The following is a 20,713-nucleotide window of genomic DNA, read 5'->3' as shown; positions in this document are numbered from 1 at the left end:
TGTGGAGTGTTTACTTGTTCTCCCTGTGAGTAAGGGAGCGTTCAAGTATTACGTAACGAATTTGGGGGGGGGAGGGGTCCTTTTGTAAAACGTTACGATGCGGGGCGGGGATTGAATTACGCGTTATTTTAAATATTATTTTCGACTTTCCAATACTTTACACCACATAATGGTAACTTTTAGGTATAAAGAGTCACTAAAGGGTCACGAAACGTTTTACTATACTTAGGGACAGAATAACGTTACTGCGCGTTACAAAGGTAGGGGGGATCAATAATCTCCAAAACTTGCGTGACGTAATACTGGAGTTTTATAAGAGGTTATCGCGCCACTGATTTATTTTATTTTATCACCACCTTGCTCCTTAAAACTTAGCGATTAAAAAGAGTGGCGGAGAGTTCTTCTCTTCCGTTCTACGCCCTTGATTTCAGAACTGACAGTAAATGTAAAATTACAAGCATTTAATATTCATTTCTTTATTAACGTGAAGAGTACATTGTGTTACCTAAATGAATAAATGATTTGGATTTTTTGCTAAATGATTTATTGGAACAGCCTGTATCAATAAATGTTAAAATTAAATTTTCTTTAAATAATAATTTTAATATAAGCATCACTCTTATAACTTATTTTGTTCATATAGCTAACAAATTTATTTTTGGAACGAAGTTCCTTATCGCGCGTTGTGAAAGGGGGCTAGACGGAAAAAATTCTTACGAAAAGTTGTCACGACACTTTTTTTGTCTATTGTAATACACCGGTTCTCGTCCGTTCACCGAAGTTAAGCAACGTCGGGCGAGGTCAATACTTGGATGGGTGACCGCCTGAGAACACCTCGTGATGTTGGCTTTTTTTTTTTTTTCGTCGTAAGATTGGTGTCGAGAAAATCTATCATACTGTTATGATACCAATTAACATATAAATTAATCGAAAGGAATTTCGTTCCATCCGGGTGTCCCTTGACACCTCTAAAGTTTTTTTTGTTAACATATTTTACTTACCATAATTCCATTATTGGTTCTGACACTCTCCCACACTTTCTGAATCACGTCTTCATAGGATTTCATGGCTGTCTTCTTCTTTGAGGAACCGGGTATCGAAAAGCGAGCCGTTGATATTCCAGACTAGAATTCATACATACAATACAACTCATTTATTTTAGTTAATATATGTATACTCTGATTTTTAATTCCGTGGAATACTGACAGCTATCATTTTTGACATGTCAGAGATGGCAAACCTTTTTGGCCGGGCACATTTTTCAATTCCAATACGAGTCTGAACATCTGAGTCTATACATAAATTTTATTTCTTAGTTAATGTATCCTTTTTATTAAGTTAAGATAACATTTTATTTTTTTAAAAGGTTTACTAAACCTGGAATTAGTAGGCAGTGATGCCAGCTAAAGATTTAAATAAAGTAATTAAAGTTAATTCGATATATTGTTCGTGATATTGAAATATTTGTTATTTTTGTATTTGGTCACTTGAGTGAGTAAATATTTAGATTTACCTTTTTGTAGGTAAAACATAAAAAAGTAGCATTTTTTATTGCCCTCAAATAAGTCAAATTTGTCTCTTTTTCGGTAAAGAACTTTTTTAGTAGCAACACTTATGAAATGTCAGAATTCTACGAAATGAAAAATAAAAAGTATAGTTTTAGTATTTTTTATGTAATACAATTATTACTACAAACGCACAGGAAGTATCAATTCTTAAAAGGCCGGCAACGCACTCGCGAGCCCTCTGCCATTGAGTGTCCATGAGCGGCAGTATCACTTAACATCAGGTGAGCCTCCGGCCCATTTGCCCTCCGTCCCATTATAAAAAACTCACCCTATGTAAAGGTGCGCAGACGCAATTGACTAACACATTCAGAGCGGCCTTTTGAACTTCCGGCTCCACTATTATGTCACCATCTGCCGCCGCTGTAAATACATATTTAATTATGAAAAAACCACAGGCGCTATAACTCAACGGGCTATATTATGTTTATTTATTGAAAAAAAAAAAAAAATTTTATTGTATCACAAAATAATGTGACACTTTAGTGATAGTAATTAATAAATGTATGCAATTTTTATCAAAGTATTCATATGACTTTATTACGTAAAATTATCGTCCGTAAACCAACTTTACAGACAGCCAATTTTTTTAATTATTTTATTATTTCAATTTTAATTTAAACGTTTAATCTTTAACTTTGATAAAAAATAAAATAATTAAGGCTTTGAAGTCGAAGAATCGAAAAAGCACATCTGATTTTGAAGTGAAACTTCTTTAGGCGCATGAGGGTAAAATTTTTACGGAACGTCACGAAAATGTGCAGCGTTCGAAGAAAAGGGAGAGAGTTATTATGAGACTTAAACACCGATGGTGTTTTTAATACATATCATTATTATTTTATTAAGTAACTAAAATACATTTTTTTGTTGTTTTAGTATTTTAGAACCACGACCTTTTTGACCAGTTGGCTGTTTTAGAAAATGTGGACATAAGTTAGCCAATTATGATAATAAGAATTTGTTACATTATTTGGTAATTGTTACCATATTTATGGTGGTATTTCTATATACATAACAACAACTAATTTAAGTTCTGGTTTTTAATTAGACTTAGTATCATTAATTTATATAGAAAGACTGGCAAAATTAAATTATTTGGGCAACTAAATTACTCAATAATTAATTTACAAAGAAGTTTCACTTCTGACATGTCTTATCTTTTAATTACTTGTTTTTAACTTAAGTATACTGAAAAATATCAAATAACTCACCGAGCACTATACTGACGCCTGCAATCATTTCCGACTCTCTCATGCTGATCTTCTCGGTGAGCAGAAGTTGAACGCGTGGCGCCACACAGCACACGGATATCACGTCGAGGGCTGATCGCACCGTTTCTGCCCTGAAAAATAATTATCAATCGGAGGGTAGTTCGAAATTTTTAACGTGACGATCGTTTGGAGGGTATTACCAAATCTTTCTAGAGGTTATTTGAAATTTCGAACGTAACAATCGTGCAAAGGCTAATTCGAAATTTTTAACGTGATAATCGTTCGGAGGGTAGTACTAAATTTATTAAAATATATAGATGGAATGTGTCAGGCACAGAAGGCTTACATACTTGCCTATAAGAAGCCACGAAATAGATACGATATATTTTTATTAATAATTTGAGGGTAGCTCGATGCAATATCAAATACATTTTTTTTCCTATGGTCATCTCTATACTACAGGCTACATTTACCTTGATCTAATTTCAACAGCTGTCAATGTTTCCGATTGTGTGTGTGTATGTGATTTGACAACGCTCAAGACTGAATTCTGTAAACTTACCGGCCATTATAGTTCCAGTCATACGCGAATCCGACCACCTGCAAAAGCAGCGTTACACCTCCCAACTCCAAAAGTTCGTCTACTGGAGGCCAACGCGACCATGGCGCGTGTTGGACTATTTCTATCTGCTCCTGTATCTCTTCTGGCGAGGACTTTGATGCCTGAAAAAGAAACCAGGCGCTACAGCTGGGTCTGTATTTGTATCTGTCAGGTGATTAGGCTTCTGTGCCTGATAGATTTCACCTCAGTTAACAGGAAAATTTGGAGAAACGTATTGTGATTTTTTTTTACAGAAATATAACCTCAAAACTTCATTTTTTTCACTTTCATGTATGTTAATTAAATTTTTATTTCCTAAGTAAAAATCAGTTAAAAAAAAAAACTATTTTGTGTCCATACCTTATAGGGCGGTGGTTCTGGTAGCGTATCCCCTTGTTGCCTAGCAACCAGCGACGCGCGTATACGTAGGTGCGGCTCGAAATATCTAGACGTACAAAAATATATATAGAATGGTCATTTTTGAAGTGAAACTTCTTTATCGAGGTATGGGAGAAATTTATGTATAATATCGTCACGTTTTTCGGTTACGCGCCATGTTGCTTTTTTTAAATACCTAGTAAATGCAATTAATGAAATTCTGTAATAATCTTAGTAGTAATAAGGTAAAATGAAATAATTGTATTTGTATTCATGTCTATGATAATAAAAGCCTTTTGTTAAACTTTATTTAACCAATTTCCTTAAATTGCATATAGTAGATCATTTTTCGAAAAATAAGGTCATAAAGAAGTTTCACTTCTTACGTGTGTACATGAGTACAGGCACAATTTTTTTTATTGACCAGCGCTGTGGAACTTTCTGCTCCTCAGCATAATGCTGAGCCAGGGCCAATTACAACCACAACACACACGCATTACACACTTGAAACGAACCGAAGGGGAAAAGGGATTTTTTTTTAAATTTTTGATATCTCTTATTTTATTTTTTCTTTGATTATTGATATTTTGTGCGTGTGTGTTTCGTTAGTAATAAATGTTATTTTGTGTGTTTATGTGTGCGTGTGTTTCGTTAGTAATAAATGTTATTATGTGTGTTTATGTGTGTGTTTTCGTTAGTAATAAATTTTATTTTCTGTGTGTGTATTTTTGTTTGTGATAAATGTTATGTCTATGTCTATTACCTTCTAAGAGCCACACACACGTGCCGGACTATCTGTCGTGCAGCGCAAGTCTCATCATCAGACACCCGAAGTTCCTCTTCATCAGACCCAAGGATCGGGAGTGTTGATATCACATTGTATAGTTTCCGAAGACCATCCTAATTAAATTTAGTTACATTAATTGAAGTGAAACTCCTTTATATGAGGGTAAATTTTTACGGAACGTCACAAAGAAGTGCAGCGTTTTGTCGAAGGGAGAGAGCGATTGAGAGAGAGTGAGAAGGGCGACTTATAGAAATTGTATTTTTAAAATTAAAATTTCGTAAAGAGAATTTATGAAATATTAGTATTCTATATTTTATGCAAAATAATTTATTGAAATCTTAAATGACGAATTGTAAATTAAAATACCATGTACTTATTATCGAGGAAATAAATTTTAAAAAAAATCATGTATCCAATTCACACGTGGTAGAAGTGAAACCATCAAAAACAAAGTTTTTATAATTAATAATATGTAAATTATACTTTTTTCACTAACTAAATGTAAAGGTAAAAAAATTTCATTTATAAGTTTAATATCATAATTTGATAAAAACTAAAATAATGGCAGTTTGAAATTCGATGATTATTACTTATTTAATTTTTTGCACATCTATGTTTTTTTAATTCAGAAAATGATCAAATACACGCCAATTTAAAGTTTATACACTGCACAAATCTTCCCATCTCATTCTCTCCCACGCTAAATCCTACGAATTTATGCGTCCGTCTCTTTTTACTGTCGCTTTTTCCGTTGCATCCGGTTTGAAATCACAACGATTCTAAAGAAGTTTCACTTCAAAAATATACTTTGTATGAATTTTCGACACTTAATATTTTAATGACAATTAAATTAATTAAATTCCTAACATATCTTCCTTTTTAAATCTAAAGTTTTAGATTTGTATAAATATGAAAAAGACTTAAAAATTAGTTCGCCAAAGAAGTTTCACTTCTGACATGTGTACTTTGCAAAGTGAGAAAGACTTTAAAATAAATCAGAAAAAATTACCTGATTGTCAAACTCTTCCAAAATAACTCTAAACTGGAAAGAGAGTCCGAAGAACATGGTCGCGTGACATCTACCGGAGTCATGAGAACATTCCAACAACCAAAGGGCGTATCTGAAATTTAAAAATGTCTTAATATTTTTTTTAGTGGGTTCCGGGTTCGATCCCCGGCTGAGACGAACATCGATGTGATGAGCATTTGTTGTGCTTAGGTCTTGGGTGTTTAAATATGTATTTATATGTCTATCTATCCATAATATGTATGTATGCTAGTACCCATAACACAAGCTTCACCAGCTTAGCATGGGACTCGGTCTATTGGTGTGAATTGTATTTAAAAAAAAAAAAAAGGATTCTCGGAGATATAACAATTGTAAAAGCGATAACTCCATACAAATATATACATAAGGAAATACATAACATCTCTGTGGAATAAAAAACCACTGAACCCTATTTGATGAATTTTAGACTATTTACTGAATTAAATTATATATTATAGGTATTTTAATTCGTGTTTTTCCCACGAGAATGTAAGTGCGTGCTCCTATTTTACCATGCCTCCTGCCGATAGAGGACAAGCCTTTGTTTTTATTTATGTTATTATTATTAATTACTTGATATGTCATGTGGAACATGGTGTAATGGTTGCAGCTCCTTACAAACGTTGTGTTAAAAAAAAAATGGAAATTAAAAAGAGTAGCGGAGAGTTTATTGCCAGTTCTTCTTTTCCGTTCTACGCCCTTGATTTGAGAACTGGCACTAAATGTAAAGTTAAAAGCATTTAATATGTTTTTTTGACGTTCATAAGTGTACATTGTGTTAACTAAATTAAAAAATGATTTTGACATAGACTTAGTACTTCAAATCCCAGTCTCGTCTTGAGCACTGTCAAATATACAAGAACCCGGTTTCGAATAAATTTATAGACAAACATACACATTAGGGTGGTCTTTATTTTTGAATTATCCTCGGAGCACTTTCTCTTTTGATTATATACCTCTAAATATGATATACGGTTTTTTTAGTATTGTCTTTGATTAACATAACCCTTATTACACATTTAAAGAAAAACGCTTTTTACCGGATTAAAGTTATGTATTATTATAAATTTACAACTATTTGACATAATTTGGTCACGGTGACCACGCACGCTGTAAAGCACGCGAAACGTCGGATAAATTTAAAATTATGTCAAATAGTTGTAAATTTATAATAATACATAACTTTAATCCGGTAAAAAGGGTTTTTTTTCCTTTATACGGTTTTTTTGTTTTTAAGATTTAGAGGTAACTACCAAAGGTCGCTGCCAAATTTTTTACAAATAAAATAATTTTTACGTTATCAACAGTCAATTATATATATATTACACATACAATCCAACGATATCACATACATTAACCTCCTTTTTGGAGTCAGTTAAAATAACCGTTTGGGACCGTTCAAGTATTACGTAAGCAGATTTAATGCAAATATCGTTTTCAAGCATAGACAATGTGTGGGTAATATGTGTAATAAATAATAGTTAAAAAAAACTAAAAAAAAAACGCTTTTAAAGCACATCAAACTAAAAAGTGAAAAATAATTCCTAATTTAGGCTGAAAATGGTAATGAACAAAAAATAGCAAAAATATAATCACTTTTTAGTTTGATGTGCTTTAAAAGCGTGTTTTTTAGTTTTTTTTAACTATAATTTATTTTTTAGTTAATTTTTTTTCGGATTATTGCATTGTCATCAATCTTTGACAGGTGCGCAAAGTTGGAATTAAATCTGTCCGTTAAAAGTGGATCAAAATCGAGTCCGAAGGAGTCGGTTACATACATACATACATACATACAGGTGAACCTAATATAAAGCGTGTAAAATAGTAAAAAATTACTGTAGACGTAATCACCAAAATAAGAAATCAAACACCCCCCACTCCCCCTATAGTGCTTACGTAACACTTGAACGGCCCCAAATGGGTCTAAAAATATTCTTACCGTACTAAGTCGGCCAAAGTCCTTCGGGGCAGCTGGCAGACTCTCTCCATGGCATCCTCGCAGTAAGCGAGATAATATAAGCATATAGACACACCTGTGGCAGCCACAGATGGCCGTGGGACTTCTAGAAATTTCTGAAAAAAAAAATCATCACATTATGTAATATTAGTTAAGTAACATATATATATATATATATATATATATATTTTTTAGTTAATAATATATATCGTTGATTCAGTACTAGACTCTGGCTAATGAAAGAAGATAACGAAAAAGCGCGGCAAATTCAAAATATTTTAGTATGGTATCCCTAAAAGTTTGATATATTTTTGTGGATTAAACTTACTTGATACTTGATTTTATTATTTACATTGATAGTAACGTATTTACTCTTTTACTATTGATACTTAAAATGACTAGCATGGAAAACTAAAACTAACTTTAAACTAAACTTATTATAAAACACAACTTTATTTTGAATAATCAAAATCAGAATCCAAAAAATCAATAAAACAAACTTTAGGCTATTATACCTGTTAACTATTCGGAAAAATATATAATAGAAATAAAAATGAGTAATTGCATGAAGTATCAAGACAATAAATCATAATAACCTAAGAAATTCAATGACATTCTGTGTTGCCATCCGAAAGTTTTCAAATAATTCAATTATCTACTTTCATTATAATATTTTAGTCTATTACTTTCCAGCCACTGTTTTAAACTGATTTGACTTTGACGTTAGTTTATAACTTCTGTGACATGGCAGTGACAGCTGACAGTAACGCCATTGCCCCAACACAATTAATTACTTTTAATAATTATTACTATTACTATAAATACTTGTTAATTTGAAGAACTAGAAATATTGACAAATTTCAAATTGACGTTAATTTGTTATTTCTGTGAGATGACAGTGACAGCTGACAGTAGCGCCATTGCCCCAACACAATTAATTACTTTAAATAATTATTTATATTACTATAAATAGTTGTGAATTTGTAGACCTAAAGATATACACAAATCAAATAAACCACAAATATTGACAGATTACGACCTTGACGTTAATTTATAAGCTCTGTGACTTGACAGTGACAGCTGACACAATAAATAATCGTTAATTTGTAGAACTAGCAATATCGGCATTAATGAAACCACAAGTATTGACATAATTTACTTTGACGTTAATTTATAACCTTTTTGAAGTTATACTTCTTGAGGCGCGTTATGAAAAATTGATGAGAGTGAAGTTTTATGATACGCGCGCACCGTTACACAAAATTAACAGAATGAAGTTGGTTCTAGGTGGCATGAAAATCGATAATAACTATGTTCAAGTTGTATATTCAGTTATAATATCGTCATGACGACTATATTTGTTTGCAACGAACCTATCGGGAAATACCCGATAATTTTGAAGCTCGTGTGGTATTCGGGGGATTATTTTTCCGACCCAAATGTCGGCCAATAGAATTGCACCATGAGACGAAATGTACAGTTAACAAATAAGAATTTCATAATGAATAAAACAACTACTTAATACTTTTCTTGAAGCAACGACCAGAGAAAATTTTCACAAAAAAATTTCAGTATAATGCCATGTAGGTTGTACCACGTGACGTCGAATGGTGCAATTCTATTGGCCGATATTTGGGTCGGAAAAATAATCTAGTATATTTATATTTAGAACACGTGTTTCGTAACAGTAGAATTAATCAGTGTGAATAAATAAGTATTATTTTGGTGTTTTTATTAAATCAATTTCATATACGACGGTGATAGTATTTACTATTAATCATTACTATTAATCACTACAGATTTTTTTTTCCATACGCCAAAGAAGTATAACTTCTAACGCGTGTATATATATATAAATACACACACTTTTTTTTTTATTATACTATTAATTTATAAACATGACAGTGACAGCTGACAGTAGCGCCACTGTTTCGACATTTATAAATAGATGATATATGTACCTGCAATCCTCCCATGTTAATGAAATCTATAGAAAACTTCTTATGACAAAGTAAGGCAGCTAAATACTTCAGTGCTTCGAAAGCTAGCCTCGAATCTTTGGACTCCCGGACGTTTAGGTATCCTAGAATAAGACCTAACGCGTCCTTCTCGAACACGTGCGACAGGAACTGAAATATTTGACAAATTGTGTTATGAATCTGTATAAGTTTAAAGCGTTATATATATATCGCAGCCAACTAGCTTAATTTAAAAAAAATCTGTGGCGCTACAACCTCTTTAGGTCTTGGCCTCAGATTTCTGAATCTGTTTCATGGTCATTTTTAAATCTAATAGGCAAGAAGGTGATCAGCCTCCTGAGCCTGACACACACCGACTTTTTGGGTCTAAGACATGTCGGTTTCCTCACGATGTTTTCCTTCACCGTTCGAGAGAATGTTAAATGCGCACTTAGATAGTCCATTGGTGTAAAGCCGATTGAACCTACGATCTCAGGGATGAGAGTCGCTTGCTGAAGCCACTAGGCCAACACTGCTCTGCTTGTTTAGCCGTTCAATTAACAACCTAGCCTTTTCACAAAACACCGCCGTTTAACTTACGGCCTGAAAGATGTTCAGCTATTTGATCAAACAGCTAGGCAAATGAGTTGGATCGATGACGTTTCATTACTTGCCTAGCCTGTTAATTTAAATTTAATTCTACTTTCTACCACTCACAAACTGGAAACAAAACTCTCCAAACTGTCAATATGGCTTCGGCAAACCACAACATTCATGGTGTTTTCCAAAGTTTCATGTGAATTTGACTCAAGCATTAAATTTTAAAAGAAATATTTTTATGTCATATGTTTCATCTTTTATTTCTGTCAAATAATGACTAACGTACGAATGGCCTAAGCATTAGCCAGTTTGTTAAATGTTGTAACAAACGCTACGACTGAATATCTTTGAGGCCGCTAGTTAAACGGCGCTGTTTAGTTAAAAGGCTAGGCTATTAATTGAACGGCTAATTAAGCTAGTTGACTGCGACATATATACAGTCAAAATCTGTTATAACAACATCGAAGGGACTATTCATATTTGGTCGTAAAAACCGATAGTCGTAACAGCCGATGACGTTATTAAGTAATACAATAGAATTCAGCCGGGACCTTTGTTTTGGTCAATAACCGGTATGTTGTTCCAAACGATGTCGTAAACGGTTTTTAAACTGTGTATATATATATATATATATATATCTTGAAAATAGGTTAACAAAAAAAACATAATTAAGAATGATTTCTATAGTCACGTGACAAGACAGTCGAATCGACGATGACGTAGCATGCTTGTAAACAATGTCTTCTGTCTAATTATACTGCCCTGGAGTTTAATTTTGTCTAGTATGTTAATAGTCTAGTAAGAATGATAATATAACGTATAAAACAACATTTGTTACGTGTTTACAAGCATGTTACGTCATATGAACTTGTGCGACGCCATCTTGCAAAAAGCGTTTTGGCGGATTCTTATAAACTGTTAATTGAAGCCCATAATACGATTTATAGGTAAAATAATCAAACATTGTTTGGAGGGTATTAGTTTTTTTTAAACTAGTTACGTTTAAAAACACTTTTATATGGGCAAATTATATTGAACAAAATGCTAAGCAAAAAATGATAAATTTACCTCTTGATATTCCCCCATGGGCGTCAAATATCGGAGTATTAACATTTGTTTGGTTGCGTCCGTCAGGGGGTGAATTTGAATATTACCTGAAAATTATTACATACAGTTTATAATTGTATAAATAAAAAAAATACGTGTGGCACTCGGGGACTGCCGCGGTAAAGCTATTGCATAGCATTTTTTATAAAGTTATGCAATATAATTATTTATTTATTTTTTGCAGTATTTTTTTCTTTGATATTAATTCAATCTACCACTCTACCAGACTCAGACTAACACGCCTATCCGATCACGCTAAACCGATGCGAGACGCAGTATGCGTTCTGTCCCGCTCTAACGCGTATTGGCCGCACCTATATTACGTCATCGTGTGTTAGGTTTATTTCGTTACGGAATTTATTGATTCGGTCGCCGTGCTCAAAGCCCGCGATAAAATCTATGCAATAGCTTTATAAATAAATCAGTGCACACAACCTTTTTAGGTCTGGGCCTCAGATTGTTGTATCTGTTTCATGATATGTCAATGTAACAGGGAAGTAGGTGATCAGCCTCCTGTGACACACGCCGTCGTGTTGGGTCTAAGGCAAGCCGGTTTCCTCACGATGTTTTCCTTCACCGTTCTAGTGAATCTTAAATGCGCACGTAGGAAGTCCATTGGTGCATAACCGGGCATCGAACCTACGACCTCAGGAATAAGAGTCGCACGCTGAAGCCATGAGGCCAAATTAACTGATTTTATTGTTCTTTATAGATAATTCAAATTAATTTTATATACAAATAATATCAACAATCATATGATCAGGTGATCGTTGGATGCCCTTTTGCCCCACATGGGGCACATAAGCCCTTCACCAATACCCATCTATAACAAAGTTTCTATGTTTGAATGTCATTCAACTAATTTCAAAAATTCTTTCACCATTATAATACTAAATCACATTTAATCAGTTGTCACGAGCTGTCAAACCTTTTTTCTGTAGTAATTTTGACATATTTGACAGCACTCGAGAGATTATGGCTTAAGGTATTGTTAAAGGCATAAATAGGGGGCCTAATAGCCTAGCGGTCTTATTAAGTGGCAGCTAGGTGAGGGGTACCGGGTTCGATTCCCGGTTCGAGGGCAAACTTTAATTTAAATTTGTTCTCGGCCTTTGGGAGGGTTGTGCGGTACCGGGCGAGTGCCTAAACTGTACATGGAGGACACGGTCGAATTTCTAAAGACAAGCACGAATTATAAAAAATCCTAGGCTTATGCACAAATCGTGCCAGAGCCATAAAAAAAAAGAAAAAAAAGGCATAAATAGTTTATGATTTTCTATCCGAAAAGAGATTTCAAAAATGACTCACCAATAACATACGTCTCCATTTCAACCCAACTCGAGTTCGATGACGTCTCATGAGGATGAGGGGGAGGGGGGAGGGTCCTGTGTGTACCAGGCGGTGACCATAGGACACCTGTAATGAGAGAAAATCCTCTATCTCCAATTCCAAGCGTATTCAAGAAATGTGGATCAAACGATCTGGGTTAAGCTACAGGATTATTATAAAAGTAAAGTAAAAAATCATTTAATCATATAGGTATGACTTTTCAGTAAAGAAATACACATTAATGCTTCTAATTTTACATTTACTGCCAGTTCTCAAATCAAGGGCGTAGAACGGAAGAGAAGAACTGGCAATTAACTCTCCGCCACTCTTTTTAATTGCCATTTTTTTTAACACAACGTTTGTAAGGAGCTGCAACCATTACACCATGTTCCACATATCAAGTAATTAATAATAATAACATAAATTAAAAAAAAAAACAAAGACTTGTCCTCTATCAGCAGGAGGCATGGTGAAATAGGAGCACGCACTTACATTCTCGTGGGATTCTTACATTTGTACATACCAACATGGAACATTTTGCTATGCTACCCCAGAGACTGTTCGGTTTTCCGAAATGAAAACTTTTTAGGTTTTTCTGGGAATTTTTCTCTATATAAACCTCAGAGATCAAGTCATAATATTTTAATTAACAAATAAAAAATAGGGGTTGATCGTAGAGGCGTGAAAATTAAGGGTTGTATGTATTTATGTATGCTGTGTCATAAAAAAACAACAACAATTTTAGGGGGGCCACCCTTTACATTCAGGAGTTTGAAAGGTAGTAGCTGATTCTTCTAAATGCATAAAAATTTTATAAGAATCGGTCGAGCCGTTTCGGAGTATGAGAACGAACATTGTGACACGAGAATTTTATATATTAGGTTAAGCCGATTTTTAAATAGAACTGTTTACAGGCAGGCTCATCTGATGTTAAGTGATACCGTCGCCCATAGACACTCAATGCCAGAGGGCTCGCGAGTGCGCTGCCGGCCTTTAAGAATTAGTACGCTCTTTGAAGGACCCTAAATCGAATTGGTTCGGAAATACTTCAGTGGGCAGCTGGTCTAATATATAAAATTCTCGTCTCACTATGTTTGTTATCAAATCGGACAACATCTCTTTTCATCCCCCTAAATGTTAAGGGCACCCCCTAATTTATATATATATATATATATATATACATACAACCCTTAATTTTCACCCCTCTACGATCAACCCCTATTTTTATTTGTTAATTAATATCTTATGACTTGAACTCTGAGGTTTATATAGAGAAAAATTTCCAGAAAAACCTAAAAAGTTTTCATTCCGGAAAATCGAACAGTCTCTGGGGTAGCATACCAAAATGTTCCATGTTGGTATTTACTAAAAAGGTAGGCTAAGCAAAATCACATTAAGGAGAAACGAAGTTCGTGGGGGCAGCTAGTTAATAAATAAAATGAACGATATGATATGAAAATAGTCAAAAGTCAAAAATCATTTATTCATATTATAGGCAACACAATGTACACTTATAAACGTCAAAAAAAAAACATATTAAATGCTTCTAATTTTACATTTACTGCCAGTTCTCAAATCAAGGGCGAGAAAGAGAAGAACTGTCAATAAATTCTCCACCACTCTTTTTAATCGCCAAGTTTTTTGTTTTACACAATGTTTGTAAGATACTGCAATAGGTGAGGGGTACCGGGTTCGATTCCCGGTTCGAGGGCAAGTTTTAATTTAATTTAAATTTGTTCTCGGCCTTTGCGAGGGTTGTGCGGTACCGGGCGAGTGCTTAAACCGTACATGGAGGACACGGTCGAAGTTCTAAAGATAAGCACGAATTATAAAAAATCCTATACTTGACGCTGGCTAATGCACAAACCGTGCCAGAGCCATAAAAAAAAGAAAGATGCTGCAACCATTACACCAAGTACTTACTGTTACTCTTTTGAGGCGTTGGAGGAGATTTAATTAAATTAGAGCTTGATCCAACCCCCGGAGGGTCCAACTCCATTTCCCCTCCACCTGCATCCTCTGCTTCTGAGAAACGTTCAAAAAGAATAGAATTGGAACATAGACAATAGAATTATAATGGAAGCAAAGAATATAAATAACAAAATGTAGAAGTAATGTAAAAAAAAAACAGTGGCGCTACAACCTCTTTAGATGTAAGGGAGCGTTCAAATATTACGTAACGCAATTTTTAAAGATATTAGAAGCTCCCTCCCCCCCATGTAACGCACCATAACGTTTTCCTGTACACCCCCTCCCCTACCTTAACGTTACGTAACATTTAAGTGACCATTAAAGACACAATCATGTTAAACAAAGTGACCTTTGTTATTGTATTAATTGCGTTTGCAGTTGTAATAAACAAAAGAAGCTTTTTAAGTTATATGTATAACATCCTTTATAAAATAGTGTGTGTGTGTCAGCTACGACGCACGATTGGAGTTTACTCCTTACGAACGATAAAATGGCGATAATGTTCTGTGGCTTTCGACCATATTTTCATACTAAAGGTGGTAAGAATATATGTTTTTATAATATAAATGTTTGTAGTAGTAATAAAACGTACCTACATCATCTATGCCCAAATAGGATTTTCTTTCTGTGACCAAAGTTACCTTTATAGTAAGAGAAGAATAAGAAAGAACAATCTTTTTAGTTTTAATTTCACTGACCATTACTATTGACAAAACTCTATGGCACGCTAGACAATCTACTTTTATTTTTTACACCTGTCAACACTGACAATGTTGTAACGTGGCTGTCAAAACGTGAATTCAAAATAGAAAAGTCTCTGTAATGTATTCCATCTCATTCTTTCACACGCTCAATCCTACAGATATATATGTTTGTCTCTTTCTGCATAACGCCTCAACTTTTCGTGTTACACTTGATTTTACTCCTCATAAAATTTCCGTACCGGGCCTTATAACTCAAATCGTTTCTTAAGGAGTAAACTCCAAAACTTTTCTTTGTTTTTTAGTTTTTCTTTAGCCGTTTTCCAAATTTCGTTGGCATTTTTGGCACAATTGTGCTGGCAAGTTAATATGACAGCTTTTATATGCCATGAACAGCTGATGATGCAAATCTCCCGCTTTCGAGGACATTACGGTATTTCCTCAATCTTTAACAACAATGTGCTTCTGTGTAAACTCTAATAAAATAAAAATCACGTACAAACAGTCGAGGGATTCCCCGTACAACATAAACCGAAAAGGGTTGCCAATTAATCCCCCAGTTTTTTATTAAAATAGAAAATGTTACGTAACGCGTTGTATAACCCCCCCGCCCCTGTAACGCGCTGTAACGTTTCAAAAGCCTCGCCCCTCCCCTCAAACTGCGTTACGTAATACATGAACGCTCCCTCAGAATCAGATTTCTGAATCTGTTTCATGATCATTTTTAAATCTAATATGCATATATATAGATATATATTAGATTTTATATTATTAGTCATTTTATAATATCCTTCTGTATGTGCATATGTAATTCTATTCATTGGCTAGACAGATTAAGATAACATTGTGTGCGTTCAAGTGGATTCTAGAATAGTGTACATTAAAGCTTAGGTTTCCTAGAAAAGCGGTGCCGTGAACTAACGGCCGTCATTTTACGGTTGTTAATAACGGCCGTCTTTACTTTTTAACATAATGCAAATAAACATCAATTTCGCTCGTCCAAGTCACGTTTCCGTGTGTATTAATTAAATACGGACACCGCTACAAGCGAAAAACGTTGAAATGTTTACCACCGCTATGACGGCCGTCATGCAAATTACAGCACCGCTATTTGACGTTACGGTGACACTCAACGTTCTCTAGGAACCCCACTCCGATGTTATTTATAGACAACGTATGGGTGACGTCACCCAACGTTACATAACGGCCGTTAGATAACGGCACCGCTTTTCTAGGAAACCTTAATTCGATTTCGTTATCTAACAGGAGGCAAACTGGCTCAGCTGATGTTAAGCGATACCGCCACCCAAGGACAAATTGCCAGAAGACTCAAGTGCGTTGCCGGCCTTTGGTTCGTGTGTTCTGTCGGGCTAGTATTAAAAAAACTATACCTTTACCATTACTCGGTCCATTTGGCTTAAATTCGTTGCTTGTCCTTTTGTCAAAACGGGCGAAGTGACGCGTCTGATTGCTTTGATTTTGAGGCTGTAAATATATAATTATTTTAACATATATATATATATAATAAGAAATATATTTTTTAAATTAATAAAAAAAATGGTGCGTGTACTTTTGTACGCGCGAAGTTATAATTCTTTGGCTTTTTTTAATTTTTTTAAATATTAAATAATTAATAATAAATATTTAGCGTTAATAATTTAACAATATATTATTGAATGATTAATTAATATCAATAATAATTATTATTTTATTATATTATTATTAATTCAATTTAATTACTAGGTAGGTTTCATAACCTTTAAACTAAGTAACAATAGGTCTTTGTGAAAAAGCATTGCTAAATTTCTTTGAAAAAATAATTAAAACTCCTTTATTTGTTTAAAAGGTACTACAAATGTCATTATGGTCATTCAAAATTCTTGGCTAACTTCACGCATATTCTATTTCTTTTTACTTAAAGATTGTCTTATTCCCATCTCGCTCGCGCACGCTATAATCACACTGACAACTTTGTGTCACGGTGCGCCCGCATCGTAAAATTTCACTCTCATAAATTTTTCATAACGCGCCTAAAGAAGTATAACTTCAAAAAAAGTGACTAAAAAAACTACACTTATGTTTTAATACCCCCTATTATATGACAGTTGCATAAACTACTATTTGTAAATAAAGTTGGCATTTTCTCTTCTAACCCTAATATTTAGTAATTAATTTAAAAAAAAAATTACCTTTTCTTCAAGTGATTTATTCCTTAGGTTATGAAGTCTTCCCAACATTAGTGGTACTAACATTGCGTTTAATTCACTGAAAATATATAAAAAAAAACAAATAATTCATCAGCACAACCTTAAGTATTGCGTCACGCAATTTTTGGAGATTATTGATCCCCCCCTCCCCATGTAACGCGCCGTAACGCTTTTCTGTACCCAATAGTAAAACGTTTCGTGACCATCTAATGACTCTTTATGGCTAAAAGTTACCATTATGTGGTGTGAAGTACTGGAAAGTCGAAAATAATATTAACAATAACGTGTAATTCAATCCCCGCCCCGCAAACGTTTTACAAAAGGACCCCCCCCCAAATTCGTTACGTAATACTTGAACGCTCCCTTAGATAACAATGAATATTTAAGCCATTAGTACACAATTAGGTGATGAAAGACAGAGAGAAAAGATGCAGTCTACATAATTACACACAGAGAAGCAAAAATTTCTTGACGGGACTTGAACCCCAGAACTCAAGAATGGGGTTTATATTTTAAAATAATGTGACATGACAGCGGACATGAAACAAAATAGGGGGCCTCATAGCCTAGCGGTCTTATTAAGTGGCAGCTAGGTGAGGGGTACCGGGTTCGATTCCCGGTTCGAGGGCAAGTTTTAATTTAATTTTGTTCTCGGCCTTTGGGAGGGCTGTGCGGTACCGGGCGAGTGCTTAAACCGTACATGAAGGACACGGTCGAATTTCTAAAGACAAGCACGAATTATAAAAAATCCTATACTTGACGCTGGCTAATGCACAAATCGTGCCAGAGCCTTAAAAATAAAATAAAAAAATAAGTACAGTGTGAACTCTTTATGTACCGAGTCTTTATGTACTGGGACCGAGTATTTTATTTCGTTATAGGGAGTGAATAGAAAAAAAAAATTACATATATATATATATATATATATATAGGTAGGTAGATAGGTGACGATGGTTCGTTTAGTAACCGAGACCAAAATGTCCTACAGGCAATGTAATTTAAGAATAATGGCACACGTTAATGCAATTAACAATAATGGTCTAAGATCCCGCTATACAACGACCTTCACCGAGATGCTTATTTAATGAAACTTATTTTATATATAATTTAATATGTCAATAAATATAATCCATATGGGTTGCCTAGCAAATTTCAGTCCAGAGTATTTTTAATTAATTTAAAAAAAAATATTTTTTTAAACATTTCACCGGTATGATTATTAGATAAATACTATACCAATCGAAAGTATGAAGCCCATAGAATATGCAAAACTTAGGTTGTTTTTAATCCATTAATTATTTATGTGTATATTTTTTATGTGACACTAAAGTATATATACATCTTTAGTATAAAAGAAGGTTATAGTGATACATATATAATACTACCCTGATTAAAAATATTGATTGAAAAAAGTTCAAAAAATTTACTACATGCAAATTATAAAAAAAAAAATTTTTTTTTAATATTAATTAAACATACTCTGGACTGAAATTTGCTAGGCAACCCACCCATATGGATTATATTTATTGACATATTAAATTAAATATAAAATACGTTTCATTAAATAAGCATCTCGGTGAAGGTCGTTGTATAGCGGGATCTTATACTATAACAAAGGCGAGAAATTTCGACAACTGAATAGGTTAGTTTTGTAATCTGATTATAAAAACAATTACACTTAAGTATACTGTTGATATCTAAATATGAAAATATTTCTTAGTAATAGAGAATGGCTGTTGTGTTATAAAGAGTGTATTAATAGGTTTTGTGTTAAACCAAACAAATATATCTCATTTTTACGTTATAGAGAATACACTGTATTTATAATTACAGCTAATATCACTAATTGAAAGTATTGAATGCTATACACTAAAATGATGAAAGTGGCTCACTTTTACAAAGTCAGTTACGAGTAAGTAAATAATTACCGAAAGTTTGTGGCAATTTCCTGAACTTCCATTGCAGCAGCGAGTAGACCCGTTGCATATGATTGTAATGGTTCTTGTGAATTTGTAGCCCAACCCACTAATCTATTTATAAGGTTTTCGTTATCCTGAAATACAAACACTTAATATATATAAATTACGTGTCACGTTGTTTGTCCGCGATGGACTCCTAAACTGCCGAACCGATATCAATCAAATTTGCACACCGTGCGTAGTTTGATCTAACTTAAAAGATAGGATAGCTTACATCTCAATTTGTACCCGCAATATTATTTTATTGCAAAATATTTGTTTATTATTTAATAGTCACAATTCTAACAGATGGCGCTGTGTTGAAAGTTCAAAGTTTCACATAAGCTACAATTTAATGGCATTACCACCAAAAAAGCATGGTGGTCCCCATGATTGGTTCTCCTACCGTTTCCCTTGAATAGTTTGCTACTATGTAATATAACAAAAACCTTAGCCACAGCAAAGCTTGCCCGTTCTGCTAGTATTTTATAAATCACTTTTAAGATTATAATACCATGAATATGTTGTTATCATAACTGTTCTCCCATGTTAAATACCAGGGATACTTTATAATAGTCTTCAATAAATAATCATAGACATAACATGTATTACAAACGAAACACACAAAATAATAATAATAAACCAAAAAAGAAACTAAAAAATTTTTCTTTTAAGGAACAAGCTACATTTTACGTGTGTATATTTGTGTGTTGTATTTTTTTTTTTTAATGACTGGCACGATTTGTGCATTAGCCAGCGTCGATTATAGAATTTTTTATAATTCATGCTTTGTCTTTAGAAATTCGACCGTGTCCTCCATGTACGGTTTAAGCACTCGCCCGGTACCGCACAACCCTCCCAAGGGGCGAGAGCAAATTTAAATTAAATTAAAACTTGCCCTCGAACCGGGAATCGAACCCGGTACCCCTCACCTAGCTGCCACTTAATAAGACCGCTAGGCTATGAGGCCCCTAAATGTGTGTTGTGGTTATAACTGGCCCTGGCTCATTATGCCATAGAGCAGATGTGTTCCACAGAGCTGGTCACTCTACCAAAGACCACAACAGTTAGTTTGCTCAGCCGCAAAAAAAGAAAAATAATGTAATAATAATATTTGTAGAAAAAATGAACAGTGCAAATGTTTTAGGCGGATTAAAAACTAGATGTCGTGTAATTTATATACAATATAAAACAATCAGAAATGCTAATTATGTATAATATCAGAGGCACTACAACCTTTTTAGGTCTGGGCCTCAGATGTCTGAATCTGTTGCATGATGTCGATCTAATAGGCAAGTAGATACTATGTCAATCTAATAGACGTTCAAGCGAAAG

General features: G+C 33.9%; 1 protein-coding gene across 6 annotated transcripts in view; it reads right to left on the bottom strand.

Annotated features, from left to right (window-relative positions):
• The window catches only part of LOC125058463 (protein mahjong), a 44,163-nt gene that overhangs the window by 20,492 nt on the left and 2,958 nt on the right, over positions 1 to 20,713 (bottom strand). Inside the window, exons 5-19 of one of the 6 annotated variants that reach the window (XM_047662542.1) lie at positions 19,349 to 19,473; positions 17,403 to 17,478; positions 16,605 to 16,698; positions 14,465 to 14,566; positions 12,521 to 12,628; positions 11,174 to 11,259; positions 9,509 to 9,676; positions 7,530 to 7,663; positions 5,552 to 5,663; positions 4,519 to 4,655; positions 3,738 to 3,822; positions 3,339 to 3,499; positions 2,777 to 2,907; positions 1,837 to 1,928; positions 1,002 to 1,124 (exon numbers count right to left, since the gene is read on the bottom strand). In XM_047662542.1, coding sequence (XP_047518498.1) covers positions 1,002 to 1,124; positions 1,837 to 1,928; positions 2,777 to 2,907; positions 3,339 to 3,499; positions 3,738 to 3,822; positions 4,519 to 4,655; positions 5,552 to 5,663; positions 7,530 to 7,663; positions 9,509 to 9,676; positions 11,174 to 11,259; positions 12,521 to 12,628; positions 14,465 to 14,566; positions 16,605 to 16,698; positions 17,403 to 17,478; positions 19,349 to 19,473 — 1,734 coding nt within the window. The remainder of the gene's footprint in view (positions 1 to 1,001; positions 1,125 to 1,836; positions 1,929 to 2,776; positions 2,908 to 3,338; positions 3,500 to 3,737; positions 3,823 to 4,518; positions 4,656 to 5,551; positions 5,664 to 7,529; positions 7,664 to 9,508; positions 9,677 to 11,173; positions 11,260 to 12,520; positions 12,629 to 14,464; positions 14,567 to 16,604; positions 16,699 to 17,402; positions 17,479 to 19,348; positions 19,474 to 20,713) is intronic. The other 5 variants (XM_047662543.1, XM_047662545.1, XM_047662544.1 and 2 more) reach the window with 5 other exon arrangements.

The sequence above is a fragment of the Pieris napi genome, chromosome 18 (genome assembly GCF_905475465.1).
Source record: "Pieris napi chromosome 18, ilPieNapi1.2, whole genome shotgun sequence".
Taxonomy (NCBI): domain Eukaryota; kingdom Metazoa; phylum Arthropoda; class Insecta; order Lepidoptera; family Pieridae; genus Pieris; species Pieris napi.
The sequence above is the reverse complement of the archived record's forward strand: the minus strand, read 5'-3'. Positions and strand labels throughout refer to the sequence as shown.